The sequence below is a fragment of the Oncorhynchus keta genome, unplaced genomic scaffold (genome assembly GCF_023373465.1).
Source record: "Oncorhynchus keta strain PuntledgeMale-10-30-2019 unplaced genomic scaffold, Oket_V2 Un_contig_17315_pilon_pilon, whole genome shotgun sequence".
In the NCBI taxonomy this organism is placed as follows: Eukaryota; Metazoa; Chordata; class Actinopteri; order Salmoniformes; family Salmonidae; genus Oncorhynchus; species Oncorhynchus keta.
Window position 1 is genome coordinate 55,001 of NW_026280382.1, and position 20,863 is coordinate 75,863.

At 46.8% G+C, this 20,863-nt stretch overlaps 2 protein-coding genes and 2 long non-coding RNA genes across 82 annotated transcripts in view; 1 reads left to right on the plus strand and 3 right to left on the minus strand.

The window, feature by feature from the left end:
- The window catches only part of LOC118381919 (regulator of G-protein signaling 9-like), a 44,512-nt gene that overhangs the window by 16,605 nt on the left and 7,044 nt on the right, over positions 1–20,863 (minus strand). Inside the window, exons 5-9 of the mRNA XM_052503384.1 lie at positions 20,809–20,860; positions 12,695–12,753; positions 12,101–12,177; positions 11,164–11,245; positions 5,427–5,489 (exon numbers count right to left, since the gene is read on the minus strand). Coding sequence (XP_052359344.1) covers positions 5,427–5,489; positions 11,164–11,245; positions 12,101–12,177; positions 12,695–12,753; positions 20,809–20,860 — 333 coding nt within the window. The remainder of the gene's footprint in view (positions 1–5,426; positions 5,490–11,163; positions 11,246–12,100; positions 12,178–12,694; positions 12,754–20,808; positions 20,861–20,863) is intronic.
- LOC127919644 (melanoma-associated antigen C1-like) lies at positions 3,063–5,389 on the minus strand. 50 transcript variants are annotated; one of them, XR_008103582.1, is made up of 7 exons: positions 5,053–5,389; positions 4,765–4,956; positions 4,237–4,332; positions 3,901–3,948; positions 3,421–3,564; positions 3,325–3,372; positions 3,063–3,228 (listed from the first exon to the last, which is right to left on the minus strand). XR_008103582.1 is itself a non-coding variant. In XM_052503389.1 (6 exons), exons 1-6 carry the CDS (start codon positions 5,210–5,212, stop codon positions 3,125–3,127), a joined length of 936 nt encoding a protein of 311 aa, XP_052359349.1. In that variant the 5' UTR covers positions 5,213–5,389; the 3' UTR covers positions 3,063–3,124. The 50 variants fall into 50 exon arrangements, 4 of the variants coding, with proteins under 4 accessions (XP_052359349.1, XP_052359345.1, XP_052359348.1 ...); XR_008103555.1 differs by having other exon boundaries at positions 3,421–3,804; positions 4,189–4,284; positions 5,053–5,345; XR_008103556.1 differs by having other exon boundaries at positions 3,421–3,804; positions 4,237–4,284; positions 5,053–5,337.
- LOC127919645 (uncharacterized) lies at positions 5,500–7,413 on the minus strand. The gene is made up of 3 exons (XR_008103596.1): positions 6,732–7,413; positions 6,171–6,570; positions 5,500–6,090 (listed from the first exon to the last, which is right to left on the minus strand). It is a non-coding gene; the product is annotated as an uncharacterized LOC127919645 (long non-coding RNA).
- Positions 7,700–10,025, plus strand: LOC127919647 (uncharacterized). Of its 30 annotated transcripts, none has more exons than XR_008103609.1 (4): positions 7,700–7,722; positions 7,965–7,986; positions 8,240–8,294; positions 9,994–10,025. It is a non-coding gene; the product is annotated as an uncharacterized LOC127919647 (long non-coding RNA). The 30 variants fall into 30 exon arrangements; XR_008103608.1 differs by lacking the exon at positions 7,965–7,986 and adding an exon at positions 8,185–8,206; XR_008103615.1 differs by lacking the exon at positions 7,965–7,986 and adding an exon at positions 8,031–8,063 and having other exon boundaries at positions 7,700–7,711.

Consider the following 20,863-nt stretch of genomic DNA (forward strand, 5'->3'; position numbering starts at 1 on the left):
AGAGAGAACTGTAGTCTAGTAGAGAGAACTGTAGTCTAGTAGAGAGAACTGTAGTCTAGTAGAGAGAACTGTAGTCTAGTAGAGAGAACTGTAGTCTAGTAGAGAGAACTGTAGTCTAGTAGAGAGAACTGTCGTCTAGTAGAGAGAACTGTAGTCTAGTAGAGAGAACTGTAGTCTAGTAGAGATAACTGTCGTCTAGTAGAGAACTGTAGTAGAGAGAACTGTAGTCTAGTAGAGAGAACTGTCGTCTAGTAGAGAGAACTGTAGTCTAGTAGAGAGAACTGTAGTCTAGTAGAGAGAACTGTAGTCTAGTAGAGAGAACTGTCGTCTAGTAGAGAGAACTGTAGTCTAGTAGAGAGAACTGTAGTCTAGTAGAGAGAACTGTAGTCTAGTAGAGAGAACTGTAGTCTAGTAGAGAGAACTGTAGTCTAGTAGAGAGAACTGTAGTCTAGTAGAGAGAACTGTCGTCTAGTAGAGAGAACTGTAGTCTAGTAGAGAGAACTGTAGTCTAGTAGAGAGAACTGTAGTCTAGTAGAGAGAACTGTAGTCTAGTAGAGAGAACTGTCGTCTAGTAGAGAGAACTGTCGTCTAGTAGAGAGAACTGTAGTCTAGTAGAGAGAACTGTCGTCTAGTAGAGAGAACTGTAGTCTAGTAGAGAGAACTGTAGTCTAGTAGAGAGAACTGTAGTCTAGTAGAGAGAACTGTCGTCTAGTAGAGAGAACTGTCGTCTAGTAGAGAGAACTGTAGTCTAGTAGAGAGAACTGTAGTCTAGTAGAGAGAACTGTAGTCTAGTAGAGAGAACTGTAGTCTAGTAGAGAGAACTGTAGTCTAGTAGAGAGAACTGTAGTCTAGTAGAGAGAACTGTAGTCTAGTAGAGAGAACTGTAGTCTAGTAGAGAGAACTGTAGTCTAGTAGCCTCCCTGCTAATCCTCAGTAATGTTCTTAGAGCTCTGAGAAGCAGGTGGTTTTCACTCTCTCTCTCTCTCTCTCTCTCTGTCTGCTCTCTCAACTTTCCCTTCACTCTCTCTGTCTCTTCTCTAAACTTTCCCTTCTCTCTCTCTCTCTCTCTCTCTCTCTCTCTCTCTCTCTCTCTCTCTCTCTCTCTCTCTTCTCTAAACTTTCCCTTCTCTCTCTCTCTCTCTCTCTCTCTCTCTCTCTCTCTCTCTCTCTCTCTCTCTCTTCACTCTCTCTCTCTCTGTCTCTTCTCTAAACTTTCCCTTCTCTCTCTCTCTCTCTCTCTCTCTCTCTCTCTGTCTCTTCTCTCAACATTCCCTTCACTCTCTCTCTCTCTCTCTCTCTCTCTCTCTCTCTCTCTCTCTCTCTCTCTCTCTCTCTCTCTCTCTCTCTCTCTGTCTCTTCTCTCAACATTCCCTTCTCTCTCTCTCTCTCTCTCTCTCTCTCTCTCTCTCTCTCTCTCTCTCTCTCTCTCTCTCTCTCTCTCTCTCTCTGTCTCCTCTCTCTCTCTCTCTCTGTCTCTCTCTCTCTCTGTCTCTCTCTCTCTCTCTCTCTCTGTCTCCTCTCTCTCTCTCTCTCTGTCTCCTCTCTCTCTGTCTCTCTCTCTCTAGTCTCTCTCTCTCTCTCTCTCTCTCTCTCTCTCTGTCTCTCTCTCTCTCTCTCTCTCTGTCTCCTCTCTCTCTCTCTCTCTCTCTGTCTCCTCTCTCTCTCTCTCTATGTCTCCTCTCTCTCTCTCTCTCTCTCTCTCTGTCTCCTCTCTCTCTCTCTCTCTCTCTCTCTCTCTCTCTCTCTCTCTCTCTCTCTCTCTCTCTCTCTCTCTCTCTCTCTCTCTCTCTCTCTCTCTCTCTCTCTCTCTCTCTCTCTGTCTCCTCTCTCTCTCTCTCTCTCTCTCTCTGTCTCTCTCTCTCTCTCTCTCTCTCTCTCTCTCTCTCTCTCTCTCTCTCTCTCTCTGTCTCTCTCTCTCTCTCTCTCTCTCTCTCTCTCTCTCTGTCTCTCTCTCTCTCTCTCTCTCTGTCTCCTCTCTCTCTCTCTCTCTCTCTGTCTCTCTCTCTCTCCTCTCTGTCTCTCTCTCTCTCTCTCTCTGTCTCCTCTCTCTCTCTCTCTCTCTCTGTCTCTCTCTCTCTCTCTCTCTCTCTGTCTCTCTCTCTCTCTCTCTCTCTCTCTCTCTCTCTCTCCCCCTCTCTGTCTCCTCTCTCTCTCTCTGTCTCTCTCTCTCTCTCTCTCTCTCTCTCTCTCTCTCTCTCTCTGTCTCCTCTCTCTCTGTCTCTCTCTCTCTCTCTCTCTCTCTCTCTCTCTCTCTCTCTCTCTCTCTCTCTCTCTCTCTCTCTCTCTGTCTCCTCTCTCTGTCTCTCTCTCTCTCTCTCTCTCTCTCTCTGTCTCTCTCTCTCTCTCTCTCTCTCTCTCTCTCTCTCTCTCTCTCTCTCTCTCTCTCTGTCTCCTCTCTCTCTCTCTCTCTCTCTCTCTCTCTCTCTCTCTCTCTCTCTCTCTCTCTCTGTCTCCTCTCTCTCTATTCACTCTCCCACATCTCTTCATCTCAGACTGGTGGGGTGATGACGTATGAGGTGGCAGGTAGCCTATCGGTTAAGAGTGTTGGGCCAGTAACAGAAAGGTTTCTGGTTCAAATCCCGAGTCAACTAGGGGGAAAATCTGCCCTTGAGCAAGGCACTTAACCCTAATCGCGTCTCTCTGGATAAGAACATCTGGTAAATTACAAAAATGTCAAATTGAAATATGACAAGGGAAAGAATTTCAGCACATTACATCTAACCTCTGTAACACAGAAGTAGAATCTTGTGTAATTTGGTCAGCAGTGTGAATGTCTGTGTTCATGGTGTTAGAAACTGATGTATCCTCAACCCCCCTCCCATCCCGATCTGCATGGGCACAACCCCCCCCCTCCCATCCCGATCTGCATGGGCACAACCCCCCTCCCATCCCGATCTGCATGGGCACAACCCCCCTCCCATCCCGATCTGCATGGGCACAATCCCCCATCAGTGTAGTTGAAGGGGAGGAGACCTGGCTAAAGGAGGATTTTTAAGCCTTGAAACAATTGAGACATGGATTGTGTCTGTGTGCCATTCAGAGGGTGAATGGCAACCGGCGCACCGGTTTGTGACAAGAACTGCAACGCTGCTGGGTTTTTCACCCTCAACTGTTTCTGTGTGTATCAAGAATTGTCCACCACCCAAAGGACATCCAGCCAACTGGACACAACTGTGGGAAGCATTGGAGTCAACATGGGCCAGCATCCCTGTGGAACGCTTTCAACACCTTGTAGAGTCAACATGGGCCAGCATCCCTGTGGAACGCTTTCAACACCTTGTAGAGTCAACATGGGCCAGCATCCCTGTGGAACGCTTTCATCACCTTGTAGAGTCAACATGGGCCAGCATCCCTGTGGAACACTTTCAACACCTTGTAGAGTCAACATGGGCCAGCATCCCTGTGGAACGCTTTCAACACCTTGTAGAGTCAACATGGGCCAGCATCCCTGTGGAACACTTTCAACACCTTGTAGAGTCAACATGGGCCAGCATCCCTGTGGAACACTTTCAACACCTTGTAGAGTCAACATGGGCCAGCATCCCTGTGGAACGCTTTCAACACCTTGTAGAGTCAACATGGGCCAGCATCCCTGTGGAACACTTTCAACACCTTGTAGAGTCAACATGGGCCAGCATCCCTGTGGAACACTTTCAACACCTTGTAGAGTCAACATGGGCCAGCATCCCTGTGGAACACTTTCAACACCTTGTAGAGTCAACATGGGCCAGCATCCCTGTGGAACGCTTTCAACACCTTGTAGAGTCAACATGGGCCAGCATCCCTGTGGAACGCTTTCAACACCTTGTAGAGTCAACATGGGCCAGCATCCCTGTGGAATGCTTTCGACACCTTGTAGAGTCAACATGGGCCAGCATCCCTGTGGAACACTTTCGACACCTTGTAGAGTCAACATGGGCCAGCATCCCTGTGGAACGCTTTCCACACCTTGTAGAGTCAACATGGGCCAGCATCCCTGTAGAACCCTTTCAACACCTTGTAGAGTCAACATGGGCCAGCATCCCTGTGGAACGCTTTCAACACCTTGTAGAGTCAACATGGGCCAGCATCCCTGTAGAACGCTTTCAACACCTTGTAGAGTCAACATGGGCCAGCATCCCTGTGGAACGCTTTCAACACCTTGTAGAGTCAACATGGGCCAGCATCCCTGTCGAACACTTTCAACACCTTGTAGAGTCAACATGGGCCAGCATCCCTGTGGAACGCTTTCAACACCTTGTAGAGTCAACATGGGCCAGCATCCCTGTGGAACGCTTTCAACACCTTGTAGAGTCAACATGGGCCAGCATCCCTGTGGAACGCTTTCAACACCTTGTAGAGTCAACATGGGCCAGCATCCCTGTGAAACCCTTTCAACACCTTGTAGAGTCAACATGGGCCAGCATCCCTGTGGAACGCTTTCAACACCTTGTAGAGTCCACATGGGCCAGCATCCCTGTGGAACGCTTTCAACACCTTGTAGAGTCAACATGGGCCAGCATCCCTGTGGAACGCTTTCAACACCTCGTAGAGTCAACATGGGCCAGCATCCCTGTGGAACACAAAGGAACACCTTGTAGAGTCAACATGGGCCAGCATCCCTGTGGAACGCTTTCAACACCTCGTAGAGTCAACATGGGCCAGCATCCCTGTAGAACCCTTTCAACACCTTGTAGAGTCAACATGGGCCAGCATCCCTGTGGAACGCTTTCAACACCGTGTAGAGTCAACATGGGCCAGCATCCCTGTGAACCCTTTCAACACCTTGTAGAGTCAACATGGGCCAGCATCCCTGTGGAACGCTTTCAACACCTTGTAGAGTCAACATGGGCCAGCATCCCTGTGGAACGCTTTCAACACCTTGTAGAGTCAACATGGGCCAGCATCCCTGTGGAACGCTTTCAACACCTTGTAGAGTCAACATGGGCCAGCATCCCTGTGGAACCCTTTCAACACCTTGTAGAGTCAACATGGGCCAGCATCCCTGTGGAACGCTTTCAACACCTTGTAGAGTCCACATGGACCAGCATCCCTGTGGAACGCTTTCAACACCTTGTAGAGTCAACATGGGCCAGCATCCCTGTGGAACGCTTTCAACACCTTGTAGAGTCAACATGGGCCAGCATCCCTGTGGAACGCTTTCAACACCTTGTAGAGTCAACATGGGCCAGCATCCCTGTGGAACCCTTTCAACACCTTGTAGAGTCAACATGGGCCAGCATCCCTGTAGAACCCTTTCAACACCTTGTAGAGTCCATGCCCTGACGAATTGAAGCTGTTCTGAGAGCAAAGGAAGGGGGGCAACTCAATATCAGGAAGGTGTCCTTGATGTTTTGTACACTCAGTGTATAATGTACCGGGTGCATTTGGGACCCACTCTGTTTTCCAAGGGAAATGTCTCAGAGAGCACAGTACTCACCTGTTACCTCCTCTGCATTGGGGTCAATGAGGCGGTCCAGACCATAGTCCATGGCACTGTGTGTCCGACGCTGTGGACACAACAAGCACCTGTTTAGTCAGTCTGATGTGCTGTAACTCAACATATTATCTCCAGAGTCTGGAGCACAGACCCCTGGGTAAGGAACTGGAGCTCAGACCCCTGGGTAAGGAACTGGAGCACAGACCCCTGGGTAAGGAACTGGAGCACAGACCCCTGGGTAAGGAACTGGAGCACAGACCCCTGGGTAAGGAACTGGAGCACAGACCCCTGGGTAAGGAACTGGAGCACAGACCCCTGGGTAAGGAACTGGATGAGCATAACAATGTTTTCCAAACAGATCTGGCACCAACATCCTCAATCATTGTTCATTTTGAATGAGAACATTGTATTACTTGTATTTAATTGTTTTTTATTTAACCCTTAAGTTGACTGAGAACACATTCTCATTTACAGCAACGTCCTGGGGAATAGTTACAGGGGAGAGGAGGGGGGATGAATGAACCAATAGGAAGCTACTTGAACATGCTCCAACTCCTTTCTGCCTCTAATTAGTCCTTTTGGGAAGTTTTTCCAAGTAAACCTTTTTGTTGGATTTTCCTCAGTGTTGTCAAGCAGCCCTCCTAGTTTCCTGCTGCAGCGTGGAGGCCTACCTGAACTGAGTAACAGGTTTGATTTTCCTCAGTGTTGTCAAGCAGCCCTCCTAGTTTCCTGCTGCATCGTGGAGGCCTACCTGAACTGAGTAACAGGTTTGATTTTCCTCAGTGTTGTCAAGCAGCCCTCCTAGTTTCCTGCTGCAGCGTGGAGGCCTACCTGAACTGAGTAACAGGTTTGATTTTCCTCAGTGTTGTCAAGCAGCCCTCCTAGTTTCCTGCTGCAGCGTGGAGGCCTACCTGAACTGAGTAACAGGTTTGATTTTCCTCAGTGTTGTCAAGCAGCCCTCCTAGTTTCCTGCTGCAGCGTGGAGGCCTACCTGAACTGAGTAACAGGTTTGATTTTCCTCAGTGTTGTCAAGCAGCCCTCCTAGTTTCCTGCTGCAGCGTGGAGGCCTACCTGAACTGAGTAACAGGTTTGATTTTCCTCAGTGTTGTCAAGCAGCCCTCCTAGTTTCCTGCTGCAGCGTGGAGGCCTACCTGAACTGAGTAACAGGTTTGATTTTCCTCAGTGTTGTCAAGCAGCCCTCCTAGTTTCCTGCTGCATCGTGGGAGGCCTACCTGAACTGAGTAACAGGTTTGATTTTCCTCAGTGTTGTCAAGCAGCCCTCCTAGTTTCCTGCTGCATCGTGGAGGCCTACCTGAACTGAGTAACAGGTTTGATTTTCCTCAGTGTTGTCAAGCAGCCCTCCTAGTTTCCTGCTGCAGCGTGGAGGCCTACCTGAACTGAGTAACAGGTTTGATTTTCCTCAGTGTTGTCAAGCAGCCCTCCTAGTTTCCTGCTGCAGCGTGGAGGCCTACCTGAACTGAGTAACAGGTTTGATTTTCCTCAGTGTTGTCAAGCAGCCCTCCTAGTTTCCTGCTGCATCGTGGAGGCCTACCTGAACTGAGTAACAGGTTTGATTTTCCTCAGTGTTGTCAAGCAGCCCTCCTAGTTTCCTGCTGCAGCGTGGAGGCCTACCTGAACTGAGTAACAGGTTTGATTTTCCTCAGTGTTGTCAAGCAGCCCTCCTAGTTTCCTGCTGCAGCGTGGAGGCCTACCTGAACTGAGTAACAGGTTTGATTTTCCTCAGTGTTGTCAAGCAGCCCTCCTAGTTTCCTGCTGCAGCGTGGAGGCCTACCTGAACTGAGTAACAGGTTTGATTTCTCCCCATGTCCTAAAAACACCTCGTATCATTTTCCCTGTGTTCTATTATCACACATAGTCCTTGGCGATGTCCGTCCCCCTGTTAGTTCTGATGTAGTGGTTGACTGACAGCCGTGTGTAATACAGACTGGATCGATCCCAGTAGACCTCTAGTTCTGGATGAGGCTGTAGCTCTGCTGCTGTTCTGTCTGTCTGGACCACGGCCTCATGGAGACAGAGAGACACAATAACACTCAACATCTCTATGCAGGAAACTGGTAGTCCACCCAGCAGCCTTTAGTTCAAGTTGAAAGACTGAAAAGAATGAGACTGTTATGTTGAAAGAAAGAACAGGAACCGTTGATGGGGGGAAAATGACTTTGTTATTGAAACGGAACGTAGTATTGTGTCATTGACAGACGAGAGAAACTTGTTATTATTGGTCATGTAATAACATTACAGATCTCATAGGGGTCTCATAGGGGTCTCATAGGGGTCTCATAGAGGTCTCATAGGGGTCTCATAGAGGTCTCATAGAGGTCTCATAGGGGTCTCATAGAGGTCTCATAGAGGTCTCATAGAGGTCTCATTCAGGTCTCATAGTGGTCTCATAGAGGTCTCATAGAGGTCTCATTCAGGTCTCATAGTGGTCTCATAGAGGTCTCATAGAGGTCTCATAAAGGTCTCATAGAGGTCTCATAGGGATCTCATAGAGGTCTCATAGAGGTCTCATAGGGATCTCATAGAGGTCTCATAGAGGTCTCATAGAGGTCTCATAGGGGTCTCATAGGGGTCTCATAGGGATCTCATAGAGGTCTCATAGAGGTCTCATAGAGGTCTCATAGAGGTCTCATAGGGGTCTCATAGAGGTCTCATTCAGGTCTCATAGTGGTCTCATAGAGGTCTCATAGAGGTCTCATAGGGGTCTCATAGAGGTCTCATTCAGGTCTCATAGTGGTCTCATAGAGGTCTCATAGAGGTCTCATAGAGGTCTCATAGGGGTCTCATAGGGGTCTCATAGAGGTCTCATAGGGATCTCATAGAGGTCTCATAGAGGTCTCATAGAGGTCTCATAGAGGTCTCATAGAGGTCTCATAGAGGTCTCATAGAGGTCTCATAGAGGTCTCATAGAGGTCTCATAGAGGTCTCATTCAGGTCTCATAGAGGTCTCATAGAGGTCTCATTCAGGTCTCATAGAGGTCTATAGAGGTCTCATTCAGGTCTATAGAGGTCTCATTCAGGTCTCATAGAGGTCTCATTCAGGTCTCATAGAGGTCTATAGAGGTCTCATTCAGGTCTCATTCAGGTCTCATAGAGGTCTATAGTGGTCTCATAGAGGTCTCATAGAGGTCTCATAGGGGTCTCATTCAGGTCTCATAGAGGTGTCAGAGGTGTCATAGAGGTGTCATAGAGGTGTCATAGACGTCTCCTAGAGGTCTCCTAGAGGTCTCATAGAGGTCTCATAGAGATCTAATAGAGGTCTCATAGAGGTCTCATACAGGTCTCATAGAGGTCTCATTCAGGTCTCATAGGGGTCTCATAGAGGTCTCATAGAGGTCTCATAGAAGTCTCATTCAGGTCTCATAGAGGTCTCATTCGGGTCTCATAGAGGTCTCATAGGGGTCTCTATAGAAGTCTCATACAGGTCTCATAGAGGTCTCATTCAGGTCTCATAGAGGTCTCATTCAAGTCTCATAGAGGTTTCATTCAGGTCTCATTCAGGTCTCATTCAGGTCTCATAGTGGTCTCATTCAGGTCTCATAGGGTCTCATTCAGGTCTCATAGAGGTCTCATAGTGGTCTCATTCAGGTCTCATAGAGGTCTCATAGTGGTCTCATTCAGGTCTCATAGTGGTCTCATAGTGGTCTCATTCAGGTCTCATAGGGGTCTCATTCAGGTCTCATAGGGGTCTCATAGAGGTCTCATAGAGGTCTCATAGAGGTCTCATAGTGGTCTCATTCAGGTCTCATAGGGGTCTCATAGAGGTCTCATAGGGGTCTCATTCAGGTCTCATAGGGGTCTCATAGAGGTCTCATAGAGGTCTCATAGAGGTCTCATAGTGGTCTCATTCAGGTCTCATAGGGGTCTCATAGTGGTCTCATTCAGGTCTCATTCAGGTCTCATAGGGGTCTCATAGAGGTCTCATTCAGGTCTCATAGAGGTCTCATAGGGGTCTCATTCAGGTCTCATAGGGGTCTCATTCAGGTCTCATAGGGGTCTCATAGAGGTCTCATAGAGGTCTCATAGAGGTCTCATAGTGGTCTCATTCAGGTCTCATAGGGGTCTCATAGTGGTCTCATTCAGGTCTCATAGGGGTCTCATAGAGGTCTCATTCAGGTCTCATAGAGGTCTCATAGGGGTCTCATTCAGGTCTCATTCAGGTCTCATAGGGGTCTCATAGAGGTCTCATTCAGGTCTCATAGAGGTCTCATAGGGGTCTCATTCAGGTCTCATTCAGGTCTCATAGGGGTCTCATAGAGGTCTCATTCAGGTCTCATAGAGGTCTCATAGGGGTCTCATTCAGGTCTCATTCAGGTCTCCTAGAGGTCTCATAGAGGTCTCATTCAGGTCTCATAGGGGTCTCATAGAGGTCTCATAGAGGTCTCATAGTGGTCTCATTCAGGTCTCATAGGGGTCTCATAGAGGTCTCATTCAGGTCTCATAGAGGTCTCATTCAGGTCTCATAGAGGTCTCATAGTGGTCTCATTCAGGTCTCATAGAGGTCTCATAGTGGTCTCATTCAGGTCTCATAGGGGTCTCATAGAGGTCTCATTCAGGTCTCATAGGGGTCTCATAGAGGTCTCATAGAGGTCTCATAGTGGTCTCATTCAGGTCTCATAGGGGTCTCATAGAGGTCTCATTCAGGTCTCATAGAGGTCTCATTCAGGTCTCATAGAGGTCTCATTCAGGTCTCATAGAGGTCTCATTCAGGTCTCATAGAGGTCTCATAGAGGTCTCATTCAGGTCTCATAGAGGTCTCATTCAGGTCTCATTCAGGTCTCATAGAGGTCTCATTCAGGTCTCATAGGGGTCTCATTCAGGTCTCATAGAGGTCTCATTCAGGTCTCATTCAGGTCTCATAGAGGTCTCATTCAGGTCTCATAGAGGTCTCATTCAGGTCTCATTCAGGTCTCATAGAGGTCTCATTCAGGTCTCATAGGGGTCTCATAGGGGTCTCATTCAGGTCTCATAGTGGTCTCATTCAGGTCTCATTCAGGTCTCATAGAGGTCTCATTCAGGTCTCATAGAGGTCTCATTCAGGTCTCATTCAGGTCTCATTCAGGTCTCATAGAGGTCTCATTCAGGTCTCATAGGGGTCTCATAGGGGTCTCATTCAGGTCTCATAGTGGTCTCATTCAGGTCTCATTCAGGTCTCATAGAGGTCTCATTCAGGTCTCATAGAGGTCTCATTCAGGTCTCATTCAGGTCTCATAGAGGTCTCATTCAGGTCTCATAGAGGTCTCATTCAGGTCTCATTCAGGTCTCATAGAGGTCTCATAGGGGTCTCATAGAGGTCTCATTCAGGTCTCATAGAGGTCTCATTCACATCTTATTGAAGTCTACAGACTTAGAAGAGGGAAGATGTGACCTGATATAGTTCCTATGTGATGTGTATTAACACTAGCGGGTGATACAACTATCACTGGAGTATTCTGCGCAGGGATATGACCGTGAACTTAACTTGTCATTAGTCATGTGGCCGTTTAGCAGAGACGCCCCATTGTAGTCCCTAGTCAAGTGAGTTCCACAGTAAATAACATAAAAGGATAAACTTGGCCTCCGAGGTGTTTACTACCACATCAAACTTTACGGAGGGGTCAGAGTCAATTCCATCACGAAACAGAGTCACGGTGAATGGAGAGAGAGCGGGACTATTTGCTATGGAGCTCATGGGCTGACAGCAACAATATCCTGTCACACAAACACTTTGGTGGGTCTGTACTCACTGGTGGCCTGTGTACTATCCAGTAGGCTCTCTCCTGACAGTCCAACACCACTCTGTCTGGCTTCTTCCTCTCTTTATTAGCCCTGAAAGACAGACAGACAGACAGACAGACAGACAGACAGACAGACAGACAGACAGACAGACAGACAGACAGACAGACAGACAGACATGGGAGAGACAGGAGACAGAAAGACATGGGAGAGACAGGAGACAGAAACAGACAGACAGGAGACAGAAACAGGAGAGACAGACAGACATGGGAGAGACAGGAGACAGAAACAGACAGACAGGAGACAGAAACACGAGAGACAGACAGACAGGAGAGACAGAAACAGACAGACAGGAGAGACAGGAGACAGAAACAGACAGACAGGAGACAGAAACAGTCAGAACACAGACAGGAGAAACAGACAGACAGACAGGAGACAGAAACAGTCAGAACACAGACAGGAGAAACAGACAGACAGACAGGAGACAGAAACAGTCAGAACACAGACAGGAGAAACAGACAGACAGACAGGAGACAGAAACAGTCAGAACACAGACAGACAGACAGGAGACAGAAACAGTCAGAACACAGACAGGAGAAACAGACAGACAGACAGGAGACAGAAACAGTCAGAACACAGACAGACAGACAGGAGACAGAAACAGTCAGAACACAGACAGGAGAAACAGACAGAGGAAAGGAGGTAGATACAGGAGACAAAGAGAGACAGGTCACTATTGAATTACACCTGGTCTTGGGGACCCACAAGGTGTGCAGGCTTTTATTCATCCAAGCACTAACACATCTGATTAAAATAATCACACAGCTCTTGATTAGGTCAATCAGACATGTTAATGCTGGTCTGGATCAAAAGCCTGCACAGTGTGTGGGTCCCTACCGACACATAAACAGCGGTCAAATCCAGTCTTCAGACAACAGGGATACATACTTGTACTGCTCTGTAGCCTGCATCACGATGAAATCCCACTTGGGGTTCATCCATTTGTGGAGATTGTCGTAGTGTTGCTGTTGAAAACAACAGATGTTTGGCTAAAATAACTAAAAGTCAAATAGTTAGACGACAAAATCCCCCGACGCTGAAAGAACAGATACATGTGTAAAGAAATATATATCTCCTCAATCCTGCTTAAGAACCCCGAGAAAACAGAATATAACCAACACCAGCCCTTAAACCACCACTACCAGCATCCCCCCCCCGTAGTACCTGCTAATAGGGCTCCAGCATCCCCCCCGTAGTACCTGCTCATAGGGCTCCAGCATCCCCCCACCCATAGTACCTGCTCATAGGGCTCCAGCATCCCCCCCGTAGTACCTGCTCATAGGGCTCCAGCATCCCCCCCACCCATAGTACCTGCTCATTGGGCTCCAGCCTTCCCCCCCCCCACCCGTAGTACCTGCTCATAGGGCTCCAGCATCCCCCCCCCGTAGTACCTGCTCATAGGGCTCCAGCATCCCCCCCACCCCCACCCGTAGTACCTGCTCATAGGGCTCCAGCATCCCTCCCCCCCCCCACCCGTAGTACCTGCTCATAGGGCTCCAGCATCCCCTTCTTCCGGATGTTTCTCCTGGCCAGGTAGACGGCTTTAGGGAGAGAGAGGGGAAGTATACCACATGTTATTTAACACATCTTTACCTCACAGCCTGGTGCAGAAAACTGGGCCAATACATCATCAGCTTGTCTACGTGAGAACATGTGACTCGGAATGTTTATTGTGTCACTATCTGAACATGTGACTCAGAATGTTATTGTGTCACTATCTGAACATGTGACTCAGAATGTTTATTGTGTCACTATCTGAACATGTGACTCAGAATGTTATTGTGTCACTATCTGAACATGTGACTCAGAATGTTATTGTGTCACTATCTGAACATGTGACTCAGAATGTTTATTGTGTCACTATCTGAACATGTGACTCAGAATGTTATTGTGTCACTATCTGAACATGTGACTCGGAATGTTTATTGTGTCACTATCTGAACATGTGACTCAGAATGTTTATTGTGTCACTATCTGAACATGTGACTCAGAATGTTTATTGTGTCACTATCTGAACACAAAAAAATATATTACTTTTACATTACCGTGTAGTTTACCAATAAAATGGTCTGACGGTGAAGTTGACATACTCAGTATTCATATCCCGAAAGAAAGAAGTTATCTCACTACAATAATACATTTTAATAGAAAGTTAGCAAAAAATAGATAAGATGTTGCTACCATGGAAAGGAAAATACCTGTCTATTTGTGGGAAAAAAATCGCCCTGATCAACTCTTTAGTCAGATCTCAGTTTACCCTGATCAACTCTTTAGTCATATCCCAGTTTACCCTGATCAACTCTTTAGTCAGATCTCAGTTTACCCTGATCAACTCTTTAGTCAGATCTCAGTTTACCCTGATCAACTCTTTAGTCATATCCCAGTTTACCCTGATTAACTCCTTTAGTCATATCCCAGTTTACCCTGATTAACTCCTTTAGTCATATCCCAGTTTACCCTGATCAACTCCTTTAGTCATATCCCAGTTTACCCTGATCAACTCTTTAGTCATATCCCAGTTTACCCTGATCAACTCTTTAGTCATATCCCAGTTTACCCTGATTAACTCTTTAGTCATATCCCAGTTTACCCTGATTAACTCCTTTAGTCATATCCCAGTTTACCCTGATTAACTCCTTTAGTCATATCCCAGTTTACCCTGATTAACTCCTTTAGTCATATCCCAGTTTACCCTGATTAACTCCTTTAGTCATATCCCAGTTTACCCTGATTAACTCTTTTGTCAGATCTCAGTTTACCCTGATTAACTCTTTAGTCAGATCTCAGTTTACCATGATTAACTCCTTTAGTCATATCCCAGTTTACCCTGATTAACTCTTTAGTCAGATCCCAGTTTACCCTGATTAACTCTTTAGTCATATCCCAGTTTACCCTGATTAACTCCTTTAGTCATATCCCAGTTTACCCTGATTAACTCTTTAGTCAGATCCCAGTTTACCCTGATTAACTCTTTAGTCAGATCCCAGTTTACCCTGATTAACTCTTTAGTCAGATCCCAGTTTACCCTGATTAACTCTTTAGTCATATCCCATTTTACCTTGACTAACTCTTTAGTCATATCCCAGTTTACCCTGATTAACTCTTTAGTCAGATCCCAGTTTACCCTGATTAACTCCTTTAGTCAGATCCCAGTTTACCCTGATTAACTCTTTAGTCAGATCCCAGTTTACCCTGATTAACTCTTTAGTCAGATCCCAGTTTACCCTGATTAACTCTTTAGTCAGATCCCAGTTTACCCTGATTAACTCTTTAGTCAGATCCCAGTTTACCTTGATTAACTCTTTAGTCAGATCCCAGTTGACCTATTTGCTTATGGTCTTGCCTACACCTAGCAACCTGTTGTTTAAATGATATGAGCAAAAAAATATTAAATTTTATTTGGAAGGGGAAGCCAGAATTAAATGGACCTATTTATATAATAAATATGAAATTATAAATATTAAAGCATTAGATCTCTCACTAAAGTCTTCAGTCATACAAAGGTTATACTTAAATCTGAACTGGTTCTCTAGCAGATTAGTAAGAATGTCTCACCCCATGTTCAAGAATGGCCTTTTCCCCTTTATTCAGACTACAACCTCTCACTTTCGGTTATTTGAAAATGAAATAATCTCCAAAATATTGCTATTTTTAAAACAAGCCATAGAAAGTTGGTTGCAATTTCAGTTTAATCCACCTGAAAAGACAGAACAAACAAAACAACAAATATTATGGTTAAACTCAAATATAGTCATTGATTTTTTTTTTAAAGTAAAATCTTTGTAAATGATATCATAAATAGGACACAGCTAACATAAATACATGGAAATATTTGCTCTACCCAAAATTACAACCAACTAATTGCAGCATTAACGCAAAAATGGAAGAGGCAAGTGGAAGGGAGAGAACGGCAGGAAGTTGTCTGTCGGCCCTGAATTAAAGACCAACATTGGTTATAGAAAATTGTGATAAATAAATAAAAGTGTACCAGTTTAATTTAAGGACCAAAACATGGACAGCTGTGCCATAGAGACGGCTAAATAAATGGGAAGAGCTTTTCAATCTACTGACTCCATGTCACAGTGATACACAAAACAATGCTGGATTCAAACTGAGTTTTTCCATTTTCCATTTTTATATAAAATTCTTGCAACCAATAGAATGTCTTAGACAGTGGGGCAAAAAAGTATTTAGTCATCCACCAATTGTGCAAGTTCTCCCACTTAAAAAGATGAGAGGCCTGTAATTTTCATCATAGGTACGTACACTTCAACTATGACAGACAAAATGAGAAAAAAAATCCAGAAAATCACATTGTAGGATTTTTTATGAATTTATTTGCAAATTATGGTGGAAAATAAGTATTTGGTCACCTACAAACAAGCAAGATTTTTGGCTCTCACAGACCTGTAACTTCTTCTTTAAGAGGCTCCTCTGTCCTCCACTCGTTACCTGTATTAATGGCACCTGTTTGAACTTGTTATCGGTATAAAAGACACCTGTCCACAACCTCAAACAGTCACGTCTGGGACCTGTTGGATCGGAGGTTGAGGGCTAGGGACATTCCCCCCAGAAATGTCTGGGAACTTGCAGGTGCCTTGGTGGAAGAGTGGGGTAACATCTCAAAGCAAGAACTGGCAAATCTGGTGCAGTCCATGAGGAGGAGATGCACTGCAGTACTTAATGCAGCTGGTGGCCACAACAGATACTTGGCTGTTACTTTTGATTTTGACCCCCCTTTGTTCAGGGGACACATTATTCCATTTCTGTTAGTCACATGTCTGTGGACCTTGCTCAGTTTATGTCTCCGTTGTTGAATCTTGTTATGTTCATACAAATATTTACACGTTAAGTTTGCTGAAAATATTTTGGTTAGGCCAGGGTGTGACTAGAGTGGGCATTCTATGTTCATTTTCTATGTTTTGTATTTCTTTGTTGTTTGGCCGTGTGGTTTTCAATCAGAGGCAGCTAGCTGTCTATTGTTGTCTCTGATTGAGAACCATACTTAGGTAGCTTTTTCCAACATGGGTTTTGTGGGTAGTTGTTTTGTGTCTTTCTGCACCAGACAGAACCGTTTCGTTTTTTTGTTCATTCTCTTTGTTATTTTGGTTAATCAGTGTTCAGTTCTTTTAATAAAAGATGAACACGCACTGCACCTTGGTCCTCCACTCCTTCCAACAGCTGTTCCAGATAGATTGTGGCTTCTATCTGCAGCATTGAAGCTGATCTACACACTCATTTATTATGTGTTTTAAATACATACAAATAAGTATCTGACAGTGACTGGACATTCACTCTCCTTTCACTACAGAAGATAAACCCACCATAGTCTATGTCCTCAGAGGGGCCACTACAGAAGATAAACCCACCATAGTCTATGTCCTCAGAGGGGCCACTACAGAAGATAAACCCACCATAGTCTATGTCCCCAGAGGGGCCACTACAGAAGATAAACCCACCATAGTCTATGTCCCCAGAGGGGCCACTACAGAAGATAAACCCACCATAGTCTATGTCCCCAGAGGGGCCACTACAGAAGATAAACCCACCATAGTCTATGTCCCCAGAGGGGCCACTACAGAAGATAAACCCACCATAGTCTATGTCCCCAGAGGGGCCACTACAGAAGATAAACCCACCATAGTCTATGTCCCCAGAGGGGCCACTACAGAAGATAAACCCACCATAGTCTATGTCCCCAGAGGGGCCACTACAGAAGATAAACCCACCATAGTCTATGTCCCCAGAGGGGCCACTACAGAAGATAAACCCACCATAGTCTATGTCCCCAGAGGGGCCACTACAGAAGATAAACCCACCATAGTCTATGTCCTCAGAGGGGCCACTACAGAAGATAAACCCACCATAGTCTATGTCCTCAGAGGGGCCACTACAGAAGATAAACCCACCATAGTCTATGTCCCCAGAGGGGCCACTACAGAAGATAAACCCACCATAGTCTATGTCCCCAGAGGGGCCACTACAGAAGATAAACCCACCATAGTCTATGTCCCCAGAGGGGCCACTACAGAAGATAAACCCACCATAGTCTATGTCCCCAGAGGGGCCACTACAGAAGATAAACCCACCATAGTCTATGTCCCCAGAGGGGCCACTACAGAAGATAAACCCACCATAGTCTATGTCCCCAGAGGGGCCACTACAGAAGATAAACCCACCATAGTCTATGTCCCCAGAGGGGCCACTACAGAAGATAAACCCACCATAGTCTATGTCCTCAGAGGGGCCACTACAGAAGATAAAGCCAACCCACCATAGTCTATGTCCCCAGAGGGGCCACTACAGAAGATAAACCCACCATAGTCTATGTCCTCAGAGGGGCCACTACAGAAGATAAACCCACCATAGTCTATGTCCCCAGAGGGGCCACTACAGAAGATAAACCCACCATAGTCTATGTCCTCAGATAAACCCAGGGGCCACTACAGAAGATAAACCCACCATAGTCTATGTCCCCAGAGGGGCCACTACAGAAGATAAACCCATACATAGATCACCATAGTCCCCAGAGGGGCCACTACAGAAGATAAACCCACCATAGTCTATGTCCCCAGAGGGGCCACTACAGAAGATAAACCCACCATAGTCTATGTCCCCAGAGGGGCCACTACAGAAGATAAACCCACCATAGTCTATGTCCCCAGAGGGGCCACTACAGAAGATAAACCCACCATAGTCTATGTCCCCAGAGGGGCCACTACAGAAGATAAACCCACCATAGTCTATGTCCCCAGAGGGGCCACTACAGAAGATAAACCCACCATAGTCTATGATCCCCATAGGGGCCACTACAGAAGATAAACCCACCATAGTCTATGTCCCCAGAGGGGCCACTACAGAAGATAAACCCACCATAGTCTATGTCCTCAGAGGGGCCACTACAGAAGATAAACCCACCATAGTCTATGTCCCCAGAGGGGCCACTACAGAAGATAAACCCACCATAGTCTATGTCCCCAGAGGGGCCACTACAGAAGATAAACCCACCATAGTCTATGTCCCCAGAGGGGCCACTACAGAAGATAAACCCACCATAGTCTATGTCCCCAGAGGGGCCACTACAGAAGATAAAGCCACCATAGTCTATGTCCCCAGAGGGGCCACTACAGAAGATAAAGCCACCATAGTCTATGTCCCCAGAGGGGCCACTACAGAAGATAAACCCACCATAGTCTATGTCCCCAGAGGGGCCACTACAGAAGATAAACCCACCATAGTCTATGTCCCCAGAGGGGCCACTACAGAAGATAAACCCACCATAGTCTATGTCCCCAGAGGGGCCACTACAGAAGATAAACCCACCATAGTCTATGTCCCCAGAGGGGCCACTACAGAAGATAAACCCACCATAGTCTATGTCCCCAGAGGGGCCACTACAGAAGATAAACCCACCATAGTCTATGTCCTCAGAGGGGCCACTACAGAAGATAAACCCACCATAGTCTATGTCCCCAGAGGGGCCACTACAGAAGATAAACCATAGTCATGTCCCATACAGAAGTCTATGTCCCCAGAGGGGCCACTACAGAAGATAAACCCACCATAGTCTATGTCCCCAGAGGGGCCACTACAGAAGCCACTCCCCAGAGGGGCCACTACAGAAGATAAACCCACCATAGTCTATGTCCCCAGAGGGGCCACTACAGAAGATAAACCCACCATAGTCTATGTCCCCAGAGGGGCCACTACAGAAGATAAACCCACCATAGTCTATGTCCCCAGAGGGGCCACTACAGAAGATAAACCCACCATAGTCTATGTCCCCAGAGGGGCCACTACAGAAGATAAACCCACCATAGTCTATGTCCCCAGAGGGGCCACTACAGAAGATAAACCCACCATAGTCTATGTCCCCAGAGGGGCCACTACAGAAGATAAACCCACCATAGTCTATGTCCCCAGAGGGGCCACTACAGAAGATAAACCCACCATAGTCTATGTCCTCAGAGGGGCCACTACAGAAGATAAACCCACCATAGTCTATGTCCCCAGAGGGGCCACTACAGAAGATAAACCCACCATAGTCTATGTCCTCAGAGGGGCCACTACAGAAGATAAACCCACCATAGTCTATGTCCCCAGAGGGGCCACTACAGAAGATAAACCCACCATAGTCTATGTCCCCAGAGGGGCCACTACAGAAGATAAAGCCACCATAGTCTATGTCCCCAGAGGGGCCACTACAGAAGATAAACCCACCATAGTCTATGTCCCCAGAGGGGCCACTACAGAAGATAAAGCCACCATAGTCTATGTCCCCAGAGGGGCCACTACAGAAGATAAACCCACCATAGTCTATGTCCCCAGAGGGGCCACTACAGAAGATAAACCCACCATAGTCTATGTCCCCAGAGGGGCCACTACAGAAGATAAAGCCACCATAGTCTATGTCCCCAGAGGGGCCACTACAGAAGATAAACCCACCATAGTCTATGTCCCCAGAGGGGCCACTACAGAAGATAAAGCCACCATAGTCTATGTCCCCAGAGGGGCCACTACAGAAGATAAACCCACCATAGTCTATGTCCCCAGAGGGGCCACTACAGAAGATAAACCACTACAGAAGATAAACCATAGTCTATGTCCCCAGAGGGGCCACTACAGAAGATAAACCCACCATATAAAGGGAGATACACCATAGTCTATGTCCCCAGAGGGGCCACTACAGAAGATAAACCCACCATAGTCTATGTCCCCAGAGGGGCCACTACAGAAGATAAACCCACCATAGTCTATGTCCCCAGAGGGGCCACTACAGAAGATAAACCCACCATAGTCTATGTCCCCAGAGGGGCCACTACAGAAGATAAACCCACCATAGTCTATGTCCCCAGAGGGGCCACTACAGAAGATAAACACCATAGTCTATGTCCCCAGAGGGGCCACTACAGAAGATAAACCCACCATAGTCTATGTCCCAGAGGGGCCACTACAGAAGATAAAGCCACCATAGTCTATGTCCCCAGAGGGGCCACTACAGAAGATAAACCCACCATAGTCTATGTCCTCAGGGGGCCACTACAGAAGATAAACCCACCATAGTCTATGTCCTCAGAGGGGCCACTACAGAAGATAAACCCACCGTAGTCTATGTCCCCAGAGGGGCCACTACAGAAGATAAAGCCACCATAGTCTATGTCCTCAGAGGGGCCACTACAGAAGATAAAGCCACCATAGTCTATGTCCCCAGAGGGGCCACTACAGAAGATAAACCCACCATAGTCTATGTCCCCAGAGGGGCCACTACAGAAGATAAAGCCACCATAGTCTATGTCCCCAGAGGGGCCACTACAGAAGATAAACCCACCGTAGTCTATGTCCTCAGCGGGCCACTACAGAAGATAAACCCACCATAGTCTATGTCCCCAGAGGGGCCACTACAGAAGATAAACCCACCATAGTCTATGTCCTCAGAGGGGCCACTACAGAAGATAAACCCACCATAGTCTATGTCCTCAGCGGGCCACTACAGAAGATAAACCCACCATAGTCTATGTCCCCAGAGGGGCCACTACAGAAGATAAACCCACCATAGTCTATGTCCTCAGAGGGGCCACTACAGAAGATAAACCCACCATAGTCTATGTCCTCAGCGGGCCACTTCTGCACGGGCCAGAAATAAGGGGTCTG

Bases quoted from the DNA above. Each gene is read 5' to 3' on its own strand.
- LOC127919644 (XM_052503385.1), bottom strand. From the start codon at position 5,212: ATGTTGACTCTACAAGGTGTTGAAAGGGTTCCACAGGGATGCTGGCCC. The intron at 4,333-5,052 runs GTGTTGAAAGCG...TGACTCTACAAG, and splicing joins GCCCATGTTGACTCTACAAG to GTGTTGAAAGCGTTCCACAG. The intron at 3,901-3,996 runs GTGTTGAAAGGG...TGACTCTACAAG, and splicing joins GCCCATGTTGACTCTACAAG to GTGTCGAAAGTGTTCCACAG.